The 26,385-nt window shown below is 42.7% G+C and overlaps 1 protein-coding gene across 1 annotated transcript in view; it reads left to right on the top strand.

The window, feature by feature from the left end:
• Positions 1 to 26,385, top strand: part of plce1 (phospholipase C, epsilon 1) — a 347,723-nt gene that overhangs the window by 229,460 nt on the left and 91,878 nt on the right. Inside the window, exons 5-6 of the mRNA XM_048609167.1 lie at positions 20,144 to 20,289; positions 22,508 to 22,766. Of these exons, the coding sequence (XP_048465124.1) occupies positions 20,144 to 20,289; positions 22,508 to 22,766 (405 nt within the window). The remainder of the gene's footprint in view (positions 1 to 20,143; positions 20,290 to 22,507; positions 22,767 to 26,385) is intronic.

Raw genomic sequence — 26,385 nt, 5'->3', positions numbered from 1 at the left:
GTGGCTGTTATTTGTGCACTTTGGGTTCATGGCATTTTTTAAAAAAATATATTTTAGCTGTATTCATTTCTAGAATTGGGTATCAAAAAAACTCTTACTTAGTGCTGCTTTTTTTCCTGTACTCAGTCACTGATGTTTTGGAGCACTAACTGATAGGGAAGTCTAAGGTACAACTTGTCCATTGACAGTCATAATATTGGCCATGTGGCTTGCTTTAATATCTCATGAAAGTAACGCTAGTGATTGAGCTCTTGTCAATATTTTGTGTTTAATCGGAGGTGTTGGGGTTGAAATAACAACAGAAGGGACTTCTCAGAGGGGAACTGGTAAATACACTGCTTTTGGTTTACTACGCTGTGCAATGTCAAATATGTTTCTAATTACTAGTAATGATGTTCCATAGTTGTTGCAAGGAAAATGGAGTATTTTCTCCTGGAACTTTATTTTGTCTTGTACAATAATAGTAACAATTGTGCAACATGTTTGGTTTTGTTTGGGATCCATAGCACAATTTTAACATTTGGAAAATGTTAACAATGAGAAATTGCATATTTTTGAGTCAAAATGCATTTATATTTCTTTTGGTTTTATTTGAAATAGTGAGGTATATATAAGTGGCTGACAATATCCTGAGGAACTGATATGGATGGGTCACATCATTTGTTTTAAGTTACGGTGAAACCTCAGAAAAATCCTTTGCCTCCGATTAGTTTTGTATGTTTTGCAATATAGTTGCTATGACAGCAAAAGATGAATATTACCAGAGAAAAAAAGCTACTCAAATGTCAGGCATAGCTTTATTGCTGTAACATGACACCTAAACACAATTTTATGAATATTTCCATGTCAAATTCTGCTTCAACTTTTATGTTCTCTCCTAACTCTGTCAGTGTTAGTTTTATTTTTACCACTTTGAATTATTAGTATACACCATTCCTTCTGTACTCCTTGTAATAAAAACTGAAGCCCTGATTTTAACTTAAGTCTGCTCTCCTGCCAGGAATGGATGAGAGTGAGTTCTGGTCTGATGCCTGTTTGAGACTTCATCGAAAATTCTCTTTATCGAACACAACAACGTGGAAAATTGGATGGTGTGTGAAAGGGACCTGTGACCTGGACCTGTTATTCTTTGTTTTCATCCATCAACGTCCTTCTGAGAGGTGGTAGAACTATATTTTTATAAGCCAAGCATTTTTTTTATTGGTTGAAGTCTAGCCTAAATGTAGGACTTGTGATCAGGTCATTCTTTAATGCCCGTAACTTAATGTACAAGAATGTTTGGCCCTTTGACAAAGTTTGAAAAGTAAAATCCTCTGTTTTTCTGGAAGGAATAAAATTTCCTGTTATGTGACATTAGGTCGCTCTTGTTATAAACCCTGAATGACCACACTCAGTTGGGGGTCACTGTGACCCAAACTCTCTGATTTCATCAGTAAGTAATGTCCAAAAATAATTAAGGTTAATTTATCTGAATGGCAGGACTAGTCACATTGTCATGTGCCCAGGGTTTCTTGTACTTTTCTAAGTTTTGTAAGATTTAACCTTTCTTACGGAGTGACAAAATTGGAAATACATATTGATATGAAGGCATGATTGTGTAGGCAGTTTTACCCCATCTTCTTGCTACCTCAGGGGTCAATGCAAGGTGATTGAATCATAAACTCTTTACCCAGCCTCCCTACACTGTCACCATTGCAAAGGCACCATAGTTTGTTCACATCTGTCTCCCCTATCTCCAACCCCTACCCCTCAACCTGTAAATAAAGTCAGTCTTTAATAGCTATCCTTTTTAATAGATATCCTGAATTTGATTACATCATATGGGCAGTTTAAAACTCAAAATACAACACAGTGTTCACCTCTATCGTTCTCCTGTTGTTAAAATGGAGTCAAAACCCTTTAAATAAACGAAATTTATCGTCACCACCAAGACGCTGTCAAAGGGTACTTTCTGTTCTCCGAAGAAATGCACAGTTAACATTTGTTTAGTCTCCACTGTTACCCTGGATAATTACAGGTTGGAAGTAAATGTATATACTCTACCCTCTGCTTACCAGCTTTTCTTCATGGCCAGTTTTCAGGTCTTGTCAGCTTTTTATAAAGCTCAACCATTAAATAGCACGCAAGGGGAGAGGTGGAACAGGTTGACTGATTCTCTTAGGGTTGAGCAGAGCTTTTTCAGTCAAGGCACTGTTCTGACTCTCTGAACCAAGCTCCTGCTGAGCTGAATGCAAGACTCCTTTCATATAAACAAATTACAAGTGGGCAGAAATGTGTCTGAAGTTGCATATGACATCTTTAATGCCTCAATTTCACTGCAAAATCAGGCAGAAAAGGTTTCTAACGTTGGCTTCAGACCTGTCACAGCAATGTAGTTTTGCTGATGTTAAGATTGAACCTAGGTTCAGGTCCCCAACAGGGATCACATTGGCTGCAGTTAACACGTCATTGGCTTACACGCTGCCTCGCAAGGAAGGGAGGTCCATAGAAAGAGGGCCCCAGCCTGGACCAATTCAGGTGACCCTCAAGCATCAGCTGGGGTTTTGATTGTCTGTAGCTGAAGGTTTTCAGATGATGTCTTGCTGTAGGGGAGGCTGGGGTACCGGGTCAGAGGAGATCGTAATGTGGCTGACCACAGAAGAAAATTTTTTTAAAAAACCATCCCTTTCAGGTCCGAATTAAAACATTGGTTGGAGCCTGATGATGTATTAGTTTCCAATTTGAACATTGTAAGGAAAGGCCTCACTGCCTTCACATAGTTAGTTGCCTTCAGCTGTCTGCTGAGAAGAGGAGGAGACATTAGGAAGCATTTCTACATACACAGGATGGTCAAGCAGTGGATGCAGGATCCGTTGTTAATGTTAAATCTAAGATAGATAAACATTTGTTAAGCAAAGGAATGAAGGGATGTGAGCAATGGGAGGTATATGGAGTTAGGCCACAGATAAGCCATGATCTGATTAAATGGTGGCACAAGTTCGAGGGGTTGACTGGCCTATCCCGATTCGTATGTTCCTCGGGATGGATTCTGACAGGAAATTGACAGCCACCTAACTGACTTCAACTGGCACTCACTCTGTTTTAGCTCCAGCTCCCCAACCCCATTTCTCTTTGTGCACTTTTTAATATTGCCATGCACTGTTGTAATTGCATTTCAGAAATGATGTCTCCAAAATTAATGGTGAGGGGTGCAGGTCTGTGGGGTAGGAAGACCTGGAAATAGCGGGAATATAGAGGTCCTGTCAATTAAATTTAACAACAGGATCACATTATCATTTTATTGATTTGGCAGCTGGTGATGTTGGTGATGTTTTCCAACTGCCAAGTTGGAAAGCCAGCAGTAGACACTGCAGCTGGGCTCCCTTGTGAATAGTCACCCATGAGCAATCAAGATAGATTGTGGATTTGTGGGTCTTAGACTGGCAGTTGATCTGGCCTGGGGGATGGAGTCTGGGATTGGTCACACAGCAGAAGAGTGTAGTGTTGGAGCGTAGCTGTGATGGTCTGGCAATCAAGCGGAAGGAGGGATTTGAAGAGATCACAAGGAATAAAAGGGAGTGTTCAGAGTGGAAATTAGGAAAGGAAGGAAAGCAGACCAGGAATGATTGTTGATAGGGGCATCAGATAGGCAAGCAAAGAGGGTCAGGGTGCGTGTCAGATTTTAATCCACAGTTTGGAAGTAACAGGGTTGTCAGCTGATTATGACAGAAAATTGGCCCACAAGCAGTGCCAGAAAGAGAAACCTCTCTGCCTCATTGAGACATGCCCACTCCCATTTTGCTGCTGGTTTTCCCGAGCCCAGTGAACTGTGGTGGCCTGATTTGCGTATCGTAATAAGCTACCCTACGCCTCAGCAGTGGAAATGCCAGACAAGCCACCGCAATAAAAATGGTGTGACATGGTGAGGATGGGGCTGCATCACTTCTCTTTCTCAGCTCCCCTTCAGTTTGTAAACCACAAAGACCTAGATTAATGGTGCAACTACACAATGGTGATTAGCAGTGTTTTGTAAATGTTTTGAGATATTTAACTGTTTTATCAAGGGGAAGTTTCGATCAGTTTTCAGATTAGTGTGCAAACTGAAGCAGAGATTCTAATGTTGTTTGTCTCTTCCTAATCCAGGGCAGGCTGTGCACCTCTTAGGATCACTATTTAGTAATACTATTTGATTGATTAGAACCTGCCCCTGACTACTCTCACATTCTAGTTAGAAATCCCATTAAAACATGATATCCTGTTCACTCAGGTATGCTCCTTAGGCAGCCTCTCACTAACGGTGACTTGTTTCCACTCCTCCGGTTTGATGAGTTAATTCTGAGGTGGTTGATGAGTCCCATGTGTTACCTGTAGACTCGGCCACGTGCAGATTGGGTTGTGCTCAGAAAGTGAGATGGAGGAGGTCAGGTCGCTTGTCGGTCCAGTCTCAACTGATCAGTTATTGTCATTTGCTTTGAAGCCTATTCCATGTTTGCGACAACATGACACAAATTCACCTCTTTCGTTTGAACCTATGACTGATATCAAAACACAATTCTTTTTTTGAAGAGTCAAAGATGTGGGATGGATATCCAACAGATTAATGGAGACATGATGTAATCTAAGAAGCAGTTGGGTGTTAAAGTTTTTCTAAATGAATGAATTAAATTGGGATGAATGATCCTTCTTGTATTGTGAATTGAAAGCACCAATTTTTGTTCTAAGTCCTATAAAATAAAAGTCCTGAGTAGATGTAGATGCACTGCAATACCAGTTTAATTATTGGTGCAAGGTTATAGGATTTTTCATTCCAGCACAGCTGGCTACAATTCAACGGATCCTTCGATGGTTTGTATACTACATCGTCTTTGCAGAAGTGCAACAGAACAAAAGGGATATCAAAGGATTCTGAGAAGTCCCACAGCTATCATATTTTGTGTAGCATTGCCTGTATCTGTCTGGAATATGCATTCACAGGGTTCTGTACATTACATTTGTTTAACTTGTGTGCAACTTTGTTTAACTTTTGACCTCAGAAAGTGCCACTGATTGAATTGATGTCCATGTTTAGTGAACTGTATTCATAGATGCTGCGTTATTTATTAGCTTCAGCCTCTGTGGCTGAGGTACTGTCTGCTGCTTGTAGCCTTTAATGCAGATTTCAGTGACTGCTTCCTAGAAACCATAAAAGTGTAGGAAAACTAGATAATAGAACAAAGTTAAAGGCTTTGTATCTTAAAGCACAAAGCTTTCGGAATTAGGTAGATGAACTGATGGCATAAATCAAGGTCTCAGGACTTTAAACAAGCTAAAGTGGGGGAAGGCTCAGGAGAAGTTATTAAAGTTTCCAGAACAAGTAACAGGACAGACAGTACAGAAAGGGTCCGGACACTAACTTCACTAACAGCAGATAAAGAGGACAAATATGAGAAGTGGGGGGCAGTCAACACAGGACTGAGGGTGCTGTACTTAAATGTGCGCAGCATATGGGACAAGGTCAATGAGCTTGTAGCGCAGATTGAAAATGGCAGATACGATGTCGTGGGTATCACAGAAACGTTGCTGCAAGGGATCAGGGCTGGGAATGAAATATCCAAATGTACACATCCTATGGAAAGGACAGGTAGGTGAGCAGCAGAGGTGGGTTGCCTTGTTAGTAAGAGATGAAATTAAACTGATAGCAAGAAGTAATATACAGTCAGAAAGCATAGTATCTGTGTGGTTAGAGGTGAGGAACTGCAAAGGATAAGAGACCCCGATGGGAGTTGTGTACAGGCTTCCTAGCAGTAGTCAGGATGTGGGGCAGAAAATAAACCAGGAGACAGTAAAGGCATGTAAGAAAAGCACGATTGTGATAATCATCAGGTACTTCAATATGCAGGTGGACCGGCAAAATCAGGTTGGGTAATGGATCCCACGAAAAGAATTTGTGAAATGTCCACGAGATGGTTTTTTTTTTGGAGCAGCCTATGGCACGGTAGGGAACAGGCAGGTGTTCTGAATTTGGTAAATCTGTAATGTTGAAAGAGGATCTCATTGAAACTTAGGAATCCTGAGAGACCTGGATAGAGTGGACGTGGAGAAGATGTTTCCACTCGTAGGACAGACCAGGAGCCCCGGGGCACAGCTTCAGTGAGGGGTTGGTTCTTTCAAAACTGAGATGAAGAGGAATTTCTTCAGCCAGAAGGTGGTGCCTCTGTGGGACTTTCTGCCATTGAAGACTGTGACAGTGTGATGATGGGAGGAGTGACGATAGGGGGTGGGGGGTTGTTGTTGGGGTGTGAGTGGGAGGAGAGTTGTGATGGTAGGGGGTGGGGGTGCAGATGTTGGGGTGGGAGGGGCAGTGGTGATGGCGGGGGCTGGGATTGTGGGGGGTGGTGTGTGGGTAGTTGTGACAGCAGTGGTGGTGGGGGAGGTGGTGCGATGTGATATCGGGCAGTGAGAGTTGTGATAGTGGGGGTGTAGGGGCTATGGTGGGCGTGGGGGAAATACTGCTCGTGCTCTTCGAGCCCTTGGTCCTCTTTAGACATTGTCTCTCTGCTGGAGGGAATATGTTGTTGCTTCTGATTTCCTCAGCTAATTCCTTCCATGGTTGGAAAGGCTGTCCTCGATTTTACATATTTTAAGAGCTCTGCTCGCTGTAGCCTCTCCAATCTCATATCCAGACCTTGGAGTAAGAGTGGGAGACCAGACAGCAAAATTCCCAGATCTTCTCTCCATTCCCGTGGCTTTGAAAGTGCTGGCGAGATGCTGTATTCAAAAGGTTCCTCCAGTTAGAAATGCGTTCTCCGACATAATGGATGCATTATCCCAACTACCCAGCCTGATTTGGTCAGGGAGCTTGGAGGTAAGGGGGATATTCTCTTTGCCCTGCAAAAGATTAAAGGCCCAGTGCACAAATCAGAATCAGGTTTCTGACTGGAAAACAACTCTGGTCATTCCTACAGGATTAATGGGAGAAGATTCCAGCCAAAGTGATATACCGTTCTGAAAGTGGTCATGAGCTCCAGTCATAGTCTATATTATAACAGGCTATAATTTCCTTCAATGAAGAAATGCATGAGTCATTCATTTGTAATCTCAGTTCATTAACACTTCTCACACATTCAATTGCAAATAACATCTGTTGAGCCCAAGTAGAAATAATCTTAGTGTTCTGAGGAAGGGGCACTGGGCCCAAAACGTTAACTCTGATTTCTCTCCACAGATGCTGCCAGACCTGCTGAGCTTTTCCAGCAATTTCTGTTTTTGTTTTTGATTTCCAGCATCCACAGTTCTTTCGGATCTTAAAGTGTCAGCGTGATCTGGTTGCTGCATGCTTGCCTCTGAGCTAGAAAGGTTTAAATCCAGTTCCTAGACTTGAGCAGATGATGTTAGGCTGACATTGTTAATGCCCTCCCACCCACCCCTGAAAGAATGGCCAGATGTGCCTCTTTTTGGGTGGAACATTATACCCAGTTGTTCAAGTGGATGTAAAAAAAATCTCATGGCATTATTCAAAGCAGAGGCTAGGAATTCCCCCAGGGGTCTGGTTAACTACTGTCCCTCAGCCCAGGGCACCAGATTAAAGTTGACCAGGTGATTGATCCCATAACCGGGTAAGTGTCTTCGGAATCAGTTCCAGGATAGAAGATGAATCCTGCGTTATGGAGGGAATTTGATCCACTTCGCCCTGGCCCCTTTAAGAAATAAAAGTAAGCAGATTTGTCTTACAGCCAAAGTAGTGTTCCCAGGATGAGGCATTCCACTCCCGAACATCTCAGTTGTCCTCGTTTTTCAAGGACCGTAACTTCCCCCCCTCGGTGGTCGAGAACGCCCTCAACCGTGTCTCCCACATCTCCCGCACCTCATCCCTCACACCCCGTCCACGCAATAACAACCAAAAAAGAATCCCCCTCGTCCTCACGTACCACCCCACCAACCTCCGGATCCAACGCATCATCCTCCGACACTTCCGCCATCTGCAATCCGACCCCACCACCAAAGACATCTTTCCCTCCCCACCCTTATCTGCTTTCCGGAGGGACCACTCTCTCCGTGACTCCCTTGTCCGCTCCACGCTCCCCTCCAGCTCCACCACACCCGGCACTTTTCCCTGCAACCGCAGGAAGTGCTACACCTGCCCCCATACCTCCTCCCTCACCCCCATCCCAGGCCCCAAGAAGACTTTCCACATTAAGCAGATGTTCACCTGCACATCTGCCAATGTGGTATACTGCATCCGCTGTACCCGGTGTGGCTTCCTCTACATCGGGGAAACCAAGCGGAGACTCGGGGACCGCTTTGCAGAACACCTACGCTCGGTTCGCAATAAACAACTGCACCTCCCAGTCTCGAACCATTTCAACTCCCCCTCCCATTCCTCAGACGACATGTCCATCCTGGGCCTCCTGCAGTGCCACAACGATGCCACCCGAAGGTTGCAGGAACAGCAACTCATATTCCGCTTGGGAACCCTGCAGCCCAATGGTATCAATGTGGATTTCACAAGCTTCAAAATCTCCCTTCCCCCTACCGCATCCCAAAACCAGTCCAGCTCGTCCCTGCCTCCCTAACCTGTTCTTCCTCCCACCTATCCCCTCCTCCCACCTGAAGCCGCACCTCCATCTCCTACCGACCAACCTCATCCCGCCCCCTTGAACTGTCCGTCCTCCCTGGACTGACCTATCCCCTTCCTAACTCCCTACCTACACTCACCTTTACTGGCTCCATCCCCGCCTCTTCGACCTGTTTGTTTCCTCTCCACCTATCCTCTCCTGTATCCCTCTTCTATCCGCCTCCCAATCTCTCCCTATTTATTTCGGAACCCCCTTCCCCTCCCCCTTTTCTGATGAAGGGTCTTGGCCCGAAACGTCAGCCTCTCTGCTCCTATGATGCTGCTTGGCCTGCTGTGTTCATCCAGCACTACACCTTGTTGTCTCGGATTCTCCAGCATCTGCAGTTCCTACTATCTCTAGTTTAGATCTTGTTTACATTTTGATCATTGGGAAATTTTATAGCAAGCGTCCATGCACAGATACAAAGTAACAGTAATGAAAAACCGTAAAATACAATGATATAAGTCATCCCTTGTCTAAGTGTTGCCACTGCCAGGAAAGCAATGTTAGTTGAAAAAATAAATAAAAAGAAATAACAATTAAATTGTAAAACATGACCCTTTGTTTCTGGGGGGCGCTGAGAAAAGTAGTTTATAAATAACCCACAATCTTGTGAGCAGAAGCTAGCTTGAAGCCTGAAAACTTGTGGCTGCAGCTCATGGGTTGGCATTTCTGAGAACTACAGGAAACAGCAATATAGGCTGAATGATCCTCCCAATAGTTCAGTGGGTAAATATTCAGCTTTTAGTGTGGCAGTGCTGAGTAGTTGACATTGTTAATACCCTCCCCCCCACCCCTAAAGGAATGGCCAGATGTACCTCTTTTTGGGTGGAACATTATACCCAGTTGTTCAGGTAGATGTAAAAAAAATCTCATGGCATTACTCAAAGTCGAGGCTAGGAATTCCACCAGGGGTCTGGTTAACCACTATCCTTACGTAGGATAGAACCCAAAGGTTCCCTTCTATCTGTGCTGAATGAGACTCAACAGGTAAGCTCCTTGGATCATCTTTAGTTCCGTTCACCAGCAATTGAAGATGAAGGTTAGGCAGAGATCACTAATACAGCAATTTATTAACCGCTACCTGCCTAGGTTATCAGATGAACACAAGATCAGACTTGAGTGGGAAATTATTGTTGTACCATAAACAAGGAGTTGAGGCCTTGGGAGAGGGAAGCAGTCATTATACAAGAGTTACTGCCTTCAGCAAAAGATCAATTGGAAATGAAAACCAGAAACTGCTTGTAGATATGTGGTAGTTGGATAATAATTTGAAGAAAGAATGATAGATTGCTAGAAAAATAGCTATAACTACTGGCTAGGCTCATGATGTGTTCACAATTCAGGTATGTGTAGTTTGTGGAGGATAAAAATGGAGCACCCTGAGCAAATAGTAAGCATTTGTCACCTTAGTAACATTTGTTGACATGATGCATATTTACACCTCTATGGGGCACTATATAATAGGCAAAATACTGGCAAATGGGACTAGATTTATTTAGAATACCTGGTTCGCATGAACAAGTTGGACCAAAGGGTCTGTTTCTGTGCTGTACATCTCTGTTTCTATGATTATTTGATCATGTTCCAGATAAAAAGGGGAATTATGTGCAGCATCAACACCAGCACCAATCTACACTGCACTGAGTGACCTGTTTCTATACAGTTAGTACCGTGTCATCTAAACACTCAGCCTGGGCCTGCACTACGAGCGTGAATAAAATTGCTTCGACCATCACAATGTCTGTTCCTTTCTCCATCCCTCCAACCACAACCCCAGCCTTACCACACTCAACCTGGACTCTAGGTAGCCACTCTAGCCTCCCAACCCCCATTCTTTGCCCCATTATTACCAAATGTACCTTCAGCTACTTCGATTCAACACTCTGAATCACTTCCCTTCACCCCCTCGCCTCTTGGCTCCATCAGCCTCCTCTCTGTTAAGATTATCAGTGAAACCTATCGTTGGTAAACTTGAGGTCACCCACCCTGATATCTCCTCTGCTGACATGATACATATTTACACCTCTGTGTGGCACTATATAAGTGCAACAAGTAGCTGAGATGAATGCACCTAGGCTTTTGTGGTCTTTCAGATTTTGGACCACAGTGTTAGCTTCCTGAGTTATTTCAACCAAGGATATGGAATGTGGAAGCAAAACAGTGCCAAAAGAGTGAAACCTGTAGGTTGGTGTAGTGTACAAGCTGCGTGTGATGGCAGGATGGAAAATGTGCCTGTAGTTATCAAAGGCTATGTACCGAGACTAAACTCTATTGCAGGGTGAACTGCCAAGCTGATTATCGAAGCAGCTGACTTGTATATCAGAGATGAAATAATTTCTGCATTTTTGGTACTTAAATCCTTAACTGCAGAAGCGATAAATGCCAATGTTGCAAGGAGCAGCAATTTATTTCATGAATAATTGTAAATTGCCTCATCATGACCAGCTGTAGCTTTGTCTGCAAGACTGCTTTCATCCAGTGGATGAGCTTATCTGAGCATCAGTTTGAACAAAGGGCAGCGAACTGTAATGAACTTCACTGTGTCAAAAAACTCACTGTAGCCTGTTGTGCGTTGTCTTGCAGTTTTGGACCTTATGTGTTTACCTATGAATGGTATATCCTGCTTGATTTTGATTGACTGTGGTTCCTCTATTGTGCATCCATATTAACAAGACACTAACCGTCAGCAGTTAAGGTTATAGCTTATTCCCCTCCCCTCCCTTGTCTGCCTTCCGCAGCTACCGTTCCCTCCGGGACACCCTGGTCCACAATTCCTTCACCCCCAACACCTCCCCACAGCCCTACGGCACCTTACCCTGTAACTGGCGAAGATGCAACACCTGCCCATTTACCTCCTCCCTCCCCAGTATCCAGGGGCCCAAACATACCTTCCAGGTGAAGCAACACCTCAACTGCACTTCCCAGAAGCTAGTCTACTGCATTCGCTGCTCACAATGTGGTCTCCACTACATTGGAGAAATGAAGCATAGACTTGGCGACCGCTTTGCAGAACATCTACGTTCTACTCGCAAAAAAGACCCTGAACTACATGTTGCCTGCCACTTCAATGCACTACCCTGCTCCCTGGCCAACATCTCTGTCTCTGGCTTGCTGCTGTGTTCCAGTGAAGCCCAACGCAAGCTGGAGGAACAACACCTCATTTTCCGCGTGGGGACCCTACAGCCCTCCGGACTCAATATTGAGTTCAACAATTTTAGGGCCTAAACTCTGCCATGTCCCAGCCCCACACCCAACACACCAGGCCTTGTTACCACATAGCCTGCCACGAGACACCCCCTGTTGTTAGTCACTAACAGTCCCCATTAACAACTATTCACCCTCCCAGCCTGATCGTTAGCAACTCCTTTGTCTGTCCAACTGTCTTTCTCTCTCTTTAGGCCCTATCCTATCGTTTACTCCCCACCCCACCTACCTCCCTATTTTCTGCATATAAACTGACATTTTCCCAGCCACCATCAGTTCTGAGGAAGGGTCACCGGACCCGAAACGTTAACTCTGTTTTCTCCTCCACAGATGCTGCCAGACCTGCTGAGCTTTTCCAGCAACTTTGTTTTTGTTCCTGATTTACAGCATCCGCAGTTCTTTTGGTTTTTTTTTAAAAGGTTATAACTATTTTGGTTTGAAAAGTGGGCCGGATTGGCTATGTCCTCTGATACTGTCACTCATTCGTGGCCCTGTTCAGCTGCTGTACAGATGGCTCGATGATGTCTGCTTGCAAGAATGCGAGTTGTGGCACCAGTGGTCACTCCGAGTAAGTGTTCTGGCTCAATGTACAGCAAAGGTGGATCGCTGCCAGAAATACAGAAAATATTGCCGGAAGGTCAATACACATTTGAACTCTGACAAAAGTTTTCTGCAGAAGGAGGAGCTATGAGAAAAAAGTGTACCAGCCATCAGTAGTGATTATATGAGGGTAAAGGAGAGCAAGCCACTTAGCTGATGAAACAATTCCTTTTGACAGTCCGTTTAACTTTACCTAAAGTGGTGCAGTCCACTCAGTCCTTTTGATCTGCTTATTGTGGTCCCATCTATTCAATTACCTTATTAGAGACTAATTTACTCAATCCACTCGGTTTTCCTTTCATGGTGTAATCTGCTCACTCAATTCGATCTCTCTGGGACCAGAGTCTGGACGGCTTTGGGCCTTATTATTCAGGCTCAGGCCACGCAAGCTACTTGCAATGGCTTACCAAGAATGTGCCATAAATGGTTACAAACCACTTTCTATGCAATTAAAGCCATAACATTACTTTCCAAGCAGTTTTAATACATCATTACCTTCCTGAATGTGTGGGTACACAATGATTTTTGTGGAGGTATACGCGTACACAGTACATTACCTGTGTGCGTGTACAAGTACACAGTGAATTCCCGATAATGTATGGGAGACACAGCGAGTATCCCGCGGTGTACAGGGGTTCCAGTAATACGTTTGGGATGAGTGGACAGGCAGTTTCCTGAGGTAAATGGGGACACTGAACTCAGTCTCTGCTTTCATGTTTATGAGCTATATTGAAATCCTGCTGAGACCATCTGTCTCCCCTGTTCTCCTGTGAAATATGCTCAGGCCTTCTGAAAGTAGCTTGTTGCAAATTTCCTCCTGCAGTTGACCTCTCAGTTCCCACTGACCCGAAATCGAAATTCGATGAGAAATAAAGGAAAAATCATAACATGAAAGTTCTGTTCTCTCGAAAACTGACCAGCTGGCCATGATTTTCGATGTGTTTTAAAAGTTTTAGGGAAGTGTGTTGATCTGTTTGTTCAGTTACCCATTCCTGACCTGATAGTGGTGGATACATACTTTGAGGATGTTGAATAATGGAGTTGCGTTTTTGTTTATGGGATCAGTAAGATCAGCCTGTCTGCATAAACTGAGTGACTGCCAGCTTGTTCCATTTAATTGTCATGAAATTTGGTGCCTACTGCTTTTCTATAAACATCCTGCTTTTGAACTGCTGCTTCTTAACTGTGGTCTTGGCCCCATGACAGCGTCTCTCCCAGTTTGTGATGTTTTGCTGTCCCTTGTAAGTGAGGGCAGGGTTAGGGTGCACGTGTTAGGATGGGGTCTGGATATGGGTTGTCTGTACCTCAACTCGGGGCCTGAAACTGACCTTGGACACGGTTGTCTGTATGAAGTGATCGCCTCTCTGATATCATATCACAAGATCAGGTCGAGACAGCTTGCGATAAGTAGTATTTCCTGATGTCTTGTTCACCACCTCATCCAAGTGGCACTGAAGGAGATCGGTAAGAGTCTTACCCACTGAAGACTGGGGAAGGAACGAGCCAGCAGCAAGTGGGAAACAGGGGCCACTTTGATCTTTAAAATGATATTGTCGCCCAGCACAGCGGTCCGTGAACAGTTTTCATTTCACGGCTGGATGGAAGGCTACTTGAGATTTGAGTCCATCAAGCACTGTGTTGTCTTTGTTCAATATTGTCTCATGTGTACACGAGGTTACCTCAAAACCTAATGGTTCTCTTTTATTACCACTGCAGCCAGTTCCATAATGTTTACTATAATGTGGGTAATTGCCTTTTAACCTTGTGTTGTACCGTGTTCAGTGCCTTCTGTGTCATCTCTCTAAATGTTAGTTTAAAAAAGAAAGCACCTTTCTAAATCTGTCAGTTCATTTTTGTTGTTCAAGTTCACTTGAATTGCAGAAAAGTTGACATTGGGGCTCCCAAAGTGAGTCAGGTGGTGTGTTTTCTGTGAGTACACTGTCATGGCCTGGGGGACGTCCTGAATGTGGCCACCACTACAATGGCAATGCAATTGTGTTTTTCTGTTGGTGTGTGCAGGGAAAAAGATTAATGAAGACAGATGTTGATCACAGTCAGAAACAAGAAGTTATAATGAGGAACAAAGAGATGGCAAGCCAGTTAAATCTCTATTTTGGCTCCATTCACAAAGGAGGGTACAAATATCATCCCAAAAATGTTGGGAAACAAATGGTCCAGTGAGTGTGAGGAACTGAAGGCAATCAGTAGGAGTATGGAAAAGCTGTTAGGGAAATTGTTAGGAATGAAGGCTGATAAATCCCCAGGTTAAGCTACATCCCAGAATACTTAATCAAGTGGTCCTAGAAATTGCAGATGCAATTTCCAACCCGAAACGTCAACTTTCCTGCTCCTCTGATGCTGTCTGACCTGCTGTGTTCCTCCAGAATTATAGACTGGTTAGAGACACAGAACACCTTGGTGAAGCTTAAATTTACATCAGAGTTGAAACATTCTAACCAACTCCAAGAGACTGCTGACTTAAAAAAATAACTATTATCAGTCGCACAGCATGACCAAGTATCGGAGGGTGAAAAGGGAAAACTTGCAGAAGTGTTGGAAAAATTCTGTGCAGAGACAGTCAATATTCTCATGCAATTGAGCCAACAAGTGAGATATTGATGGAGGAAAAAGATTCCCCTTCACTGAAATATTCAAAGTTCCAAGATTAGCTGAGGGGGAAAAAAAAATTACTACAATCAGTGAGTGATGATATTGGGTTTGAAGGTGAAACTCTGGAGAGGACGAGAAGAAAAGTCTTTGTTTAAGCTGAGAACACTGTTGGAGACTCATGGTTCAAGTAAAAAGAGACCTGTGTGGCCGGAGGTCATACAGAGAAAAACAGTTAAATGTTCATGGCGAAATGCAAATGGTTTAATAATCGAACTGAGGGGTGGGGTTGGGGAGGAGGAGATGTTCAGTAAGGGGATAATTATACCTTTTAAGAATAGTGATTGAGGTATGTGGAAGGGCCTATGTCAGATTTAATGGAGCTGGAGCTTGAATCTGCAGGCTTCCAGAGGATACAGCTACAGTTCCTTGTATAGTCTTATGTATAATAAAGTCTTACAATATTCAGTTCATAAAGTGCAAACCTGATGTTACTACAATAACCTTTGTCGCTTGATTTAATTGGTGAGTTTTTGGATTAGTGTCCACTTAGGAAAATTCCTCAATATGTGAGACCTGAATCACAACAAAGGAATGCAAGTTCTCCTGTCTGTTCTAGGTGGGGACCTCGCTTCCACAACTGGATAGCCGCATGAAAGTGTTTATCAATTGGAGGTTGGTGGTGAGGAAAGCTTTACAGTTTTACATTCCTTTTTTCTCCCCACTTAATGCATTGGGAACTGGGAAGGACAGAGTTTTAGACAGCAGAAAATGAGCCTGCGTGCTTCCCATGTTGGATCTGGCTGTCAGACTAGATATAAACTTTAACAAAGTGCTTATTTTACCTCTTTCTTGTGAATGTACTTCACAGGTTCAAGCGTCTACTTGTTGGCGGCACTCTCGCCTCTAAACCACAAAGTCGTAGGTTCAAGTCCCACTACAGTCTTAAATACATCATCGAGGTTGATATTTCAGTACAGTACAGAATCTGCAGCATTGTGGATGTAACATCTTTCCGATGAGACATTACAGCATTTCCTTCTGTCTGAGTGTAAAAGATTCTATAATGCCTTTAATTTGAGTTTAAGCAACAAATTCTCCAAATGTCCTGACCAACATATTCTTCCTTGATAAACACTGTAAATAGTAGACTCATTATTTTATTCGCTGTTTGTTGGATCTTGCTGTGTGCAGATTGGTTGTTGGAGTTGCTTCATAATGTCTGCAATTCAAAAGCGATGAATTGACTGTGAAGTGTTTGAGGTTATGAAAGGTACCTTCTAAATGTGAGATCTTTCTTAGCTCTTCTTTAAAAAGCCACTCATGTTCTAGGACCTATTTAGGAATGAAGACAAATGGAGATCCTTACCTATCAACAGAACATTGCTGATTCTTCTAGTCAAATGGATTGTTGGGAAGAGAACTGATGCAGAAAGATCTGCACTCGGAACCCACAACAAAATGGAATATGTTGGGATTTAGGAGTAAAATTCACTAGAAAGGTAAACCTTGCAAGGTGTCTAAGAGCTGCATGATCTGCTACCATCCATATTGCAGAATTTCACTCTGAATGCTCCTTGTGTGGAATTTATTTGTTCTCACTGACACTGGCCTCCATTCCAGTTGGCCTGTTGTTGTCTGGGCCATAAATGAAGTCTTCAGGTGGAGGAACTAAACCAATTCATTAAAGCTTAGGTTGTGTTTATTTGACACTGTCGAAGGTCCCTGGGTTAGGCTCAGTTTTGAACTTGTCTTCTGGGGTGATAACCTGACACAGCAACACATCTGTCCACTGTAGAACCTGACACATTTTTAACTCATTGAAACCAAGAGAACAAAAAATTGGTAGATTCTACAATAGGCTGGTGGACTACTTCTTCAGGTTATAAAATTAAAAATAACTATCTTGGCATCTGAAATGTAGAGGGCTGTTTCACATTAGTTTGTTTTTGTAACCTTGTTTAGTTCTCCCATTATGAAAACTACACCAAACATGAGATACTTCTGACTTGACTAATTTTTAGCAAAAAGTGCATTTGCAAATAGAATTGCAGGTAATATAATTAGAACGATCAATTGGTATGTCCACACTTAGCGTCACCCTAATGATTCCTACCCTTCCAAAAGTAGACTATTGGGAAAACCAGGGGAAAATGTCAACTTAAATTCTTAAAAGTCATTTGTGGAAGGTGATATGCCACAGTAAGGATTGAAGAGAAATGAGTATCTTCCTCCAGTTCACAGCTGTACTTTGTGAGGTGAACTGAAGGGAAAATTTCAAGTATCGCTTCACCCAGTGTCACAGATTAGAAGCGAATATATTTTATTTATTTCCTATCTAGTGGTGTTAGCAAAACCATTATTTCTTTTGAGCATCCATAATTGACCTCTTGAACTCGTACTTCTGTGATTATGTTCTCACGTTGCCCTTCGACAGAGAATCACAGGATCTCAACCCAGCCAAATTGTAGGATCAGCAATCCATATTGAAAAGACCAGGCTTATTAAGTTTCAGATCACTGGTGACCCCAGGTCATCATTAATGGTGGAGGACTCCACGATGGTGGTGCCATGAGGGGGAGGATCATCAGAACTTGAAATTAAAAAGCAGCTTTCACGTTTTCAGGGCATTGGCAAGTACTTCAATACAATTAAACTATTTGAAGTCTAATGATTGTTGTAAAAGCAAAAGGTCAGGCAATTTATAAACATCAAAGTCCATGAATAACAGTGAAACAAAACATTCAGAATCTATTTTTCATAGTTTTCAGTGGGGAGGGGGTGAAATGTTGACCACAAAACATGCACTAATCTAGAAAAGTGTCATTGTTTCATACGGTTGAGTGTCTTTGGAATTCCTTGCTACAGAGAGCTGTCAGGACAATGTATATTTAAGGCTGAGACAGATTCTTGATTGGTAGGGGCATCAAGGGTTACAGTGGAAGGACAGGAAAGTGGACGTGATGAGTTCAGATCAGTCATGATGCCATCAAGGGGCCAAAGGCCTATTTCTTCTGGTCTACGTGATCCCAATGTTCACTGTTGAGGCCCTCCATTATCTCACCCAATACATGGCAATTTTAATATCTTTACTGTCTTTTTACACTTCTGTCTCTGGAGTGGGGCTTCAACTTGTGATTGTTAATGAAACTGAAGATTTGTCAGCACCGTTAACCAGATAGTTGCACAGTATATCCTGCAATGAAGGAAGTTGTATTGTACTATGTAACTGGCCCCTCACATTAGCAATGATGGCACGGAATGTGAGTCATTGTCTAAATTAGGTATATCACTTTGTGTGGAAATGCTGTGCAAGCCAAGCTGGTAAATAATTTACTTTAATATATAAAAGTGGTAATTTGGTAGGACAGAAATTGAGCATTGCTGATGAAAGACACACTTTGAAGATTTTGTCATGCACTCATCAGGACAATTCGTATGAACACCAGTTCAGGTGGAAAACCACTATACATACTGCATGAGAAGAGAGGGCCAGCAAGTTGTCTCTGACTAGTTGAGGCATGACTGTGGAGAATGCAGCCATTAATGCCGATTGACAGTTAATTGCCAGACTTTGTCCCAAATTTAACCCAGGTAAATTTTGCTCTGATTTAGCCAGGGAATTGCCCAGAGAAATGAATTACAGTGCCGGTGTGCACAGGTATGTTGGCTGTATATCTCAAAGACTGACGGATTTTAACAAACAGTATATCCCTTCAACTATTCATAACAAGAAAATATACAGACCATGCCCAACTAAGCTTTGCTTTCAAAACTTGCAACATTGTGTCCGACTGTGTTAGCTGTGACTGTGCAATTGGACAACATTTGCTGAATAATTCTGAGTGTGCGAGGAATTACACCGATGACAATTTAGGATTGTCAGTTGAGCTTGTAGTGCAGTGCACCTATTTGGACTGGAAGCTACATATTAATATGACAGATCCTGTTCTTGGCATGTGTTTCAACCCAACAAATTAGGCAACAGCTATTTTTTGGTTCATTTTGCAGGGCATTGTCCTGTCCAAATAGAGTCAACCTGCCTGATTTTAAAATTTAAAGAATGCCGAATAGTTAATTGTCTATTGGCATGAATAGGCGCATTCTCCATGGCAACACCTATGTCAACCAATGAGCACTCTGTATTGTTGAGCAATACAAATGTTGTTTTTCTCTTGAATTGGCATTTCTTGCGAATTGCCCTGATGAGCGCAAGACGAAAAGCTTTGACAAAATGTACCTTTTCTCTTCCTGAGACAGCCACGTATGAGGAAGGTATAATTGAAAACGAGCAGTTGGACATGGTGTAATGATAGTTGAAAGTTCGGCACAATAGCCATACAGGTATGTTACTGGACCAGTATTCTAGAAGCTTGGACTAACCATCGAGAGAGGATGAATTCAAATCCTTAAATGTCAGTTTGAGAATTTGAGTTCCATTTAATTTAATAAAGTCTGGAAAAGTAAAGCTGGTATCAGGAAAAATGATCATAAGACTATTGGACTGTCATAAAAACTCAATGGGTTCAGGATATTTTTTAAGGATTGAAATTGTAAATGCTACATACAGCTAGATATAATGTTGTCACTAATTTACAGTAATTATTCTTCTTCTTTGCACAGCAAGTTTCCCACTCAAATTTCAGGCAGGTGGGTAACTGGCAGTAAACAGATTAGACTGGTGGAATATGGGTCATAACTTGACCTCAACTACTGAAAGAAAACTTCTTTCTTGCTGCATGTAATTGACCAATGGGAAGGGTCTGCATAGTACTACCACAATTTCCACTCAGCAGGGACTCTCAATGATACCGCATTGAACTGGCAATCTCAAATGGGAACTGATGGGATTGAGCGGAGCGAGAGCTGTTCTTTCAGAGGTGTTGAGAACGGGGACCCGTCAAGTTTTTGTTTGTTCACGATTGCTACTGTCAAACCTGGTGTTCTAATTGCAAAGCGTTTATTCCTCTCTCTGACGAAATCAGTTTCTAAATAATGCAGAGGGTAGACATTGCCAGTTGAATTGTTCCTAACCAGAACAATATACAGATTAAGAATGTATGTTCCTGCAGACAATACTGTAGCAACATGATATCATCAGTAAACATGATAATAGATGGAACAACTTCACTAAAAGTAAATCCATCATGTTTCAGGTGAGCTCCTGGGTGACATGGTTGATCCTGACTGCTGGCTCCATGGAGGAGAAGAGAGAAGTGTTCTCTTACTTGGTTCATGTGGCCAAGTGTTGCTGGAACATGGGTAATTACAATGCAGTGATGGAATTCCTGGCAGGCCTCAGGTATTGTTGATTCATTCCTCCACTGAAGTAGCTTCAAAGTTAAGATCAGAATGCATTTTTCCATATTATATACAGGCCACTTTGATCATGAGTTGGCTTTGGCACTTGCTCAAACGTTGCTTTTAGATAAGTTAGGTGAAATCAGCTCCAGTTGTTTGACAGGAGTTGAAAGAAGAATTTAGGAGAATTAATAGATTACTCCAAATGTTTGCATTAAAAGGAGCAGTTTTGTGTGACGGTGGATTTGGAGGCCAAGACTTCTATCATCAATCCAAATGTTATATATTGTGCAGGAAGGAATTTTCTCTATTTCCTCTGCACGGTGTTTGCATTCTGAATCCAGTAACTTTCCCCTTGCTTTAGTGTTCATATTGCCAATGTGATGGCTATTGTGTGGTTACACCCTCTTTAGAGGAACCATCATGATGGTACGGTAGGATGCCACAAGACTGAAAACTGAAGAGCTAATAGGGGCAGGACATTGTATTTGCACTTCAGGCAGAAAGGATACTGTTTATTATGTGCAGGGGGCTTTTTGATAGAGGTTTCAAAGGTTAAACAGCTTGAATGTGTAAAATGAAAAGTCTGTTGTCTGCTAATCAACTTACATTTGATGAGAGCAGAAGTCTGGACCAATTTTGAACCTTGGGCCTCCTGGTCCAGCCACATACTGGTCTCAAGGTTCCAAAGCTGGGCCTCAGAACTGGCTCGACATGAAACATTCTCGTCGTGACAGTCAAGTTGATCATCGGCACTAAAGGAAAGCAGATCATCAAAGAACGTGTAGAAGTGGGTAAGGTGCGGTACTGAGTGGCAATAGTGCCAAGTTTGCAATAACCAAAGGCCCATTTCACTCCACTGAGGCAATCAGCCATGATATCTGGGGTATCACAATTAGTTTAGTGACAGCAATTTAAGTATTTTTACACAAATATCTATTTTTATCCACCCAGGCCCCACATGTCCCTAGTCAAAGGTCTTGGCCATCTCAGCCCCAAGCTTGTACAATCTTGTATCTAATACCATTGATTTTTTTTGAGAAATGTTCTATTATGAAAAATATAATTAAATTTATCAGAGGACTTATGTAGTTTTCTCATTCTTTAAGTTGAAACAAACCGGACAATGTATATGCTTATTTATTGAATGTGAAATTTAACTCTCAGACATACTGCTACGATCTTGGTACAAGCCAGTAACTTTTAAAAGGAAATTCAAAGTCCCATTTGTTAACTGACAGAATTTTGCCGCAAGATTTCACATTTCAAATAGCCCTTTCTTTCTACAAGTGTTAAACAAAGCAAAATATCATTAACATAAACTTTGTAAACACACACTTTAAATTCAAAAATCTCAAGAGCACTTGCATTTTACTCTTATTTCCACCACAAGGTTGCCTCTATTTTATTGTATTTGAGGGTCCCTTCATTTCTACTTGGACCAAACCAAGGCATGTCACAGCTCTAAAGAATTGTCTTTGATTCTCCTCACTTTTCCTGCTGTTTTTCGAGCTATGGGATCTCTCTGAATCCTTATGCTAGCATCACGCTAGGTAAACAAATCCATCTCTCTCAAAGCACTTCACAAATAGTGCGCAGCTCAAGCACAAACCTCACTGTATTCTTGCTTAGTGACTCTAAATCAGAATCACCCCTAGAAAGAAAATCGCTTAGATAAAACTCAAAGCCAAAAGCGGCATCCTTGCAATTTAAGCTCATGGTAATGTGGTACTCCTGAAATGTTTCACAAAGTAGTTCAAATTAATTATTCTTCGTTCCAAATCCAGCCTTTCTTTTGAGAAACTATGAACAATTTAAACGTTTTATTTAGATAGCTACAGATCTCCCATCTCCAGCAAAAGGCACAGAGAGGTTAATTACCTTCCATTACGTCCCACTATGACCTTATTAAACAAACAAAGACCATCCTTTTATTTCCAATTCCTTCAGGTTTGTATGCCAGTTACTCTAACTAGGTGTTTTCATTTAAGCGACATTTAAAAATTTCATTCTTCAACCTAACTGTTATACTTCTAAGTCATGTGAATCATAAAATTAGCTATTCTTGGCAATAGTGTTAATTCTTGCTTTCTACTTCCAGCGTTAATTCCGAGCTGTAGCAAAAATGTTCCAAAGGAATGAATGTTTTGATCTCTATTGTTGCCTGCATTTAAGGGCATGAGATCATTGGATACAGTTTGGTAGTCTTTCTTTTCCAGGTCTAGAAAGGTTCTGAAGATGTGGCAATTTATGGACCAATCTGACATTGAAACTATGAGAAGCCTGAAAGATGCCATGGCACAGCATGAATTGTCGTCTGAATACCGAAAAGTAGTCAGCCGTGCTCTGAACATCCCAGGCTGCAAAGTGGTCCCCTTTTGTGGAGTGTTTCTGAAGGAGCTTTGTGACGTTCTGGATGGTGCAGCCACCTTGATGAAGTTTCACTCGCGTTGTGATTCTCAGGAAGATGCCATCGAGGTAAGAATTGTGTGCCCTGACGGTGAAACCACACATTGTGTGTTGGACAACTTCCTTGTCTAATTGCAAGATTTTCCCTGGCAGATAATTTAAATCTGTAAGAGTAAAGAATTGCTCACAAATCTTCTGTTGCTTATTTCATTTTCCTTCCAAAAGCAGTCAGCAGTGCCTATAAATTAAAATTGAAAATGGTGAGATTCAGTTTGGTAGTGAATAAAATGCGAAAAGGAATGGATGCTCTGTTCTAGTTTTCGACTGTGCCACTTTTGCGTGTGAAATTCCATTTAAAAAAAATTCATTTCTTGGTTTGTTTAATGGGTGAGGAGTTTTAATGCACCTTCACTTGCTGGAAAAAAATTGAACATCAGAGCCACAAAATGTATTAAGCATGCACTTTTGGGTGTGAGCAGATATTGAAGGCTAAATTTTCCTGATCTCAGCACTGCTACAGTGTGAGGACCACGCCTTTTTGAGGTTGGCATATGGCAAACATCAATGTTTTGCAAGACATGATCGATCAGTGGGTCACCTCTCTACAATAGCAGCCCAATGCTGTGCAGTGGGCACAAGCTGGAGGCAGGAGATGGAAGTCATGGGCTCCGTTTAAAGGGTGTGCATCTGGTTTCAAAGTTCAAGCAGCCGGGGAGAGTCATCCTTCATGGAACCATCGATCGAAGCAGTGCAGGCCCAAGGTTCACTGCTGCCCCTTGGAGGTGATGGCAGAGGTGGTCTCAGCCTCATAAATCACATTGTTTCCAGAGGTCAGCACACAAAGGAGGCTTGGCTGGAACTCACCAGAGACCCAAGAGCACGGCATGATAAGAAATATTGGACCCAGTGCAGGAAGTGCAGCAACAATCTTCTCCTTTCTGTAGAGGCGAGTATGAAGCTGTCAGCCATGAATATGTTAGTGAGACAGCACAGCTCTGAGCAGTACGTCCTAAAGTAGGCAGTGAATAGAAATTCTTACAACTGAGCAAGGAGGAGTGCACTGTCACCTTAGTCCCACTACCTCATGGGTTACAACATCAAATAAAAATAGTTTCCAGTTAGCAAAATACCTTATCTGTGCCATGTGTTTTAAAAAAAAATCTATCAATCAACTTTCTTAAGCACAAATGATTTATTATCAAAACAAAACTTTGTTCCGTGCATTTACAATAATTAGTGAACACACACAGTTAGAATCGTCACAGAGAATCCCTACCGTGTGGAAGCAAGCTATTTAGCCCATCAAGCCCACACTGACCCTCCAATGAGCATCTCATCCAGACCCATCCCCAATCCTATCCCTGCATTTCCCATGGCTAACCCACCTAGCCTGCACATATTTGGACACTGGGCAATTTAGCTTGGCCAGCCCACCTAACCCGCACATCTGTGGGAGGAAACCGGGGCAACCGGAGGAAACCCATGCAGACACTGGGAGAATGTGCAAACTCCACACAGACAGTCGCCCGAGGGTGGAATCAAACCTTGGTCCCTGGTACTGTGGGGCAGCAGTGCTAACTACTGAGCCACCGTGCCGCCAGTAATCTAGAAACACAAATGCTTTTTCCTCTAAACAATATCAAAAGAGAGAGAGAGACCCATTCTCTCTTTCTGTGTCTCAGACTTTAATTCTCTCATTCTCACACACTTACACTCTGTCACACTCTCCGACCATGTCGTACACTTACACATGCACACAGTCACAATCCTCTTGTGTCCCAGCTGAAGACCACACAACAACAGAAGCTAATCACTGTTCAACCGTGCCGGTAGAGATCTACAGCAAAGCAAGCCTTCATCCCCAGTCATGTGATTTTCAGGGCATCTTGTTAAAACCTTTCCAATGTCCATCATGACCTTTCAATGATCTCTTTTAAAGAAATGCCCCATCCAGGTATTTGCACAAAACTCGAAATAAATCCATTTCTCCACACGTTTCTCCAAAAATTATATTCTGTAAGAAATGTTACGTATGAAGTGTTTTCATAACAACACGCTAAGGAGATTATTGTCCGTTACCTGAGCGAAGGGAATGAAACTATGTCAGCTTGTGACACGAGCATCAGTTGTGGTAATGTATCAAGATGGGAAAATGGGACGGCTACGTGGAGCTGACCTATCCATTTTCATATTGCAGGAGAAACATGCATCCAGTGTCTAAGGGAGTAATTTCTGAGGGGTTGAAGGACTTGCCCTGGCCACCTTGATGCTCCTGGTGAGAACAGGAGGCCCTTTACATTGGGAAGATGGTAGCAGTGGTTGGTGATAGTGAGATTGGTGTGTGATCGAGAGAGCGCGAATGTCTATTGGATTCTTCATGAAAGTGTTTTCAGCAGGGGTTCACCTTTCTGAAGTTGTTTCCAATGGATGCCACAACTGCTGAGATGGAGGAGGTCATGTAACTGATGTTTTCTGTCTTCCTTGTTGATGATACCAAAGGATTAGTAGCAGCTAATTCTTGAGGCCATTGCTGCCTCTGAGGTTGACTTGTAGCTGAGGAACCATTGTCCTGGGATTGAATCGCATTCTTCACTGGTGCAGGTACGTGGTTCCTCATTTGATCTTAGAAGGAGTGGCACAATATGAGCAAGCAGGGCAATATGTGAGCGGGAGAAGGTCGCGAAACCAGTGTGCAGTCTCCATTGGACAGTTCCAGTTATGTTTACCCAGTTGGAGGACCCAGAGCCCTGGGGACCACGTGTACAGCAGGTGCCAGTGGAACAACAACAAGACATGTGGCCATCAGCAGAGATTGCCAAGACAATGCATTCCCTTACGATGAAAATGGAGGAGCCCATTCATGACATGAGCGTTGCAATGTGTCAAACTCATGTGCTGTCTCTCTCACTAAATAAGAACATGCGGATTGGACTGAGGCAGAAGGGGGTGGTGTAGAAGGTGCATTGCCCAATGGAGCCCGATCTTCTGGAACCGCTCCTTTTGGCCCTCTGTAATGGAACCTCCAACAGCAGGTGGCGATGGTGAGAGATGGCCCTGAGGAGGGAAGCTTCAGCAGGTGTGCAGAGTTTTCAACAGCAGGTGGCGCCAGTCAGGGAGCGCAGCTGGAGGAGTCAAATGGACTGTCTCTGGAATAAAAAATCTTTAGGGAAAGCAGTCCTTATGGGAATAAGGAGCAAACAGGCAAAAGATTCTGATATAAACCACAAGCTTCATTTGATGTTACTACAGTAAATAATTATTTGTTTAACTTTAATTTTCCTTCATGTTTATAATGACCTGGTGTCAGTTGGGAACAGAATCCCCACTTCATGATCCTTGTGTGGTCAAATCCCATGTTGCTTAAGTAAGACAGATGATAATTCTCAGGGCTTTCTGACTGAGGCTGTTCTGGCACAAATGCACTGGTTCAGCTGGCTATGGTGCTGTTATGTGCCCGAAGATCCAAGGGAAAAGTGCCATGGTTGTCTTGCCTGCGAGGATGGCCTCTTGAACAGATAGCCTCCACATCCTAGCCACAGGGGAACCTCATGTAAGAGCTCTTAAATTACAAAGACATTCACCTGGCTGCATGTTGAGAAGTTATCCTTAAATTGATACGTTTGAATTTGAGTAAGATGGCGGTGTTTGAAAAATTGCATTTGTCATGTCACTTAGTGTGAGAGATGGG

The sequence above is a fragment of the Rhincodon typus genome, chromosome 20 (assembly GCF_021869965.1).
Source record: "Rhincodon typus isolate 14 chromosome 20, sRhiTyp1.1, whole genome shotgun sequence".
Taxonomy (NCBI): Eukaryota; Metazoa; Chordata; class Chondrichthyes; order Orectolobiformes; family Rhincodontidae; genus Rhincodon; species Rhincodon typus.
Note: the sequence above shows the minus strand (reverse complement) of the source record. Positions and strands in the feature narration are given on the sequence as shown.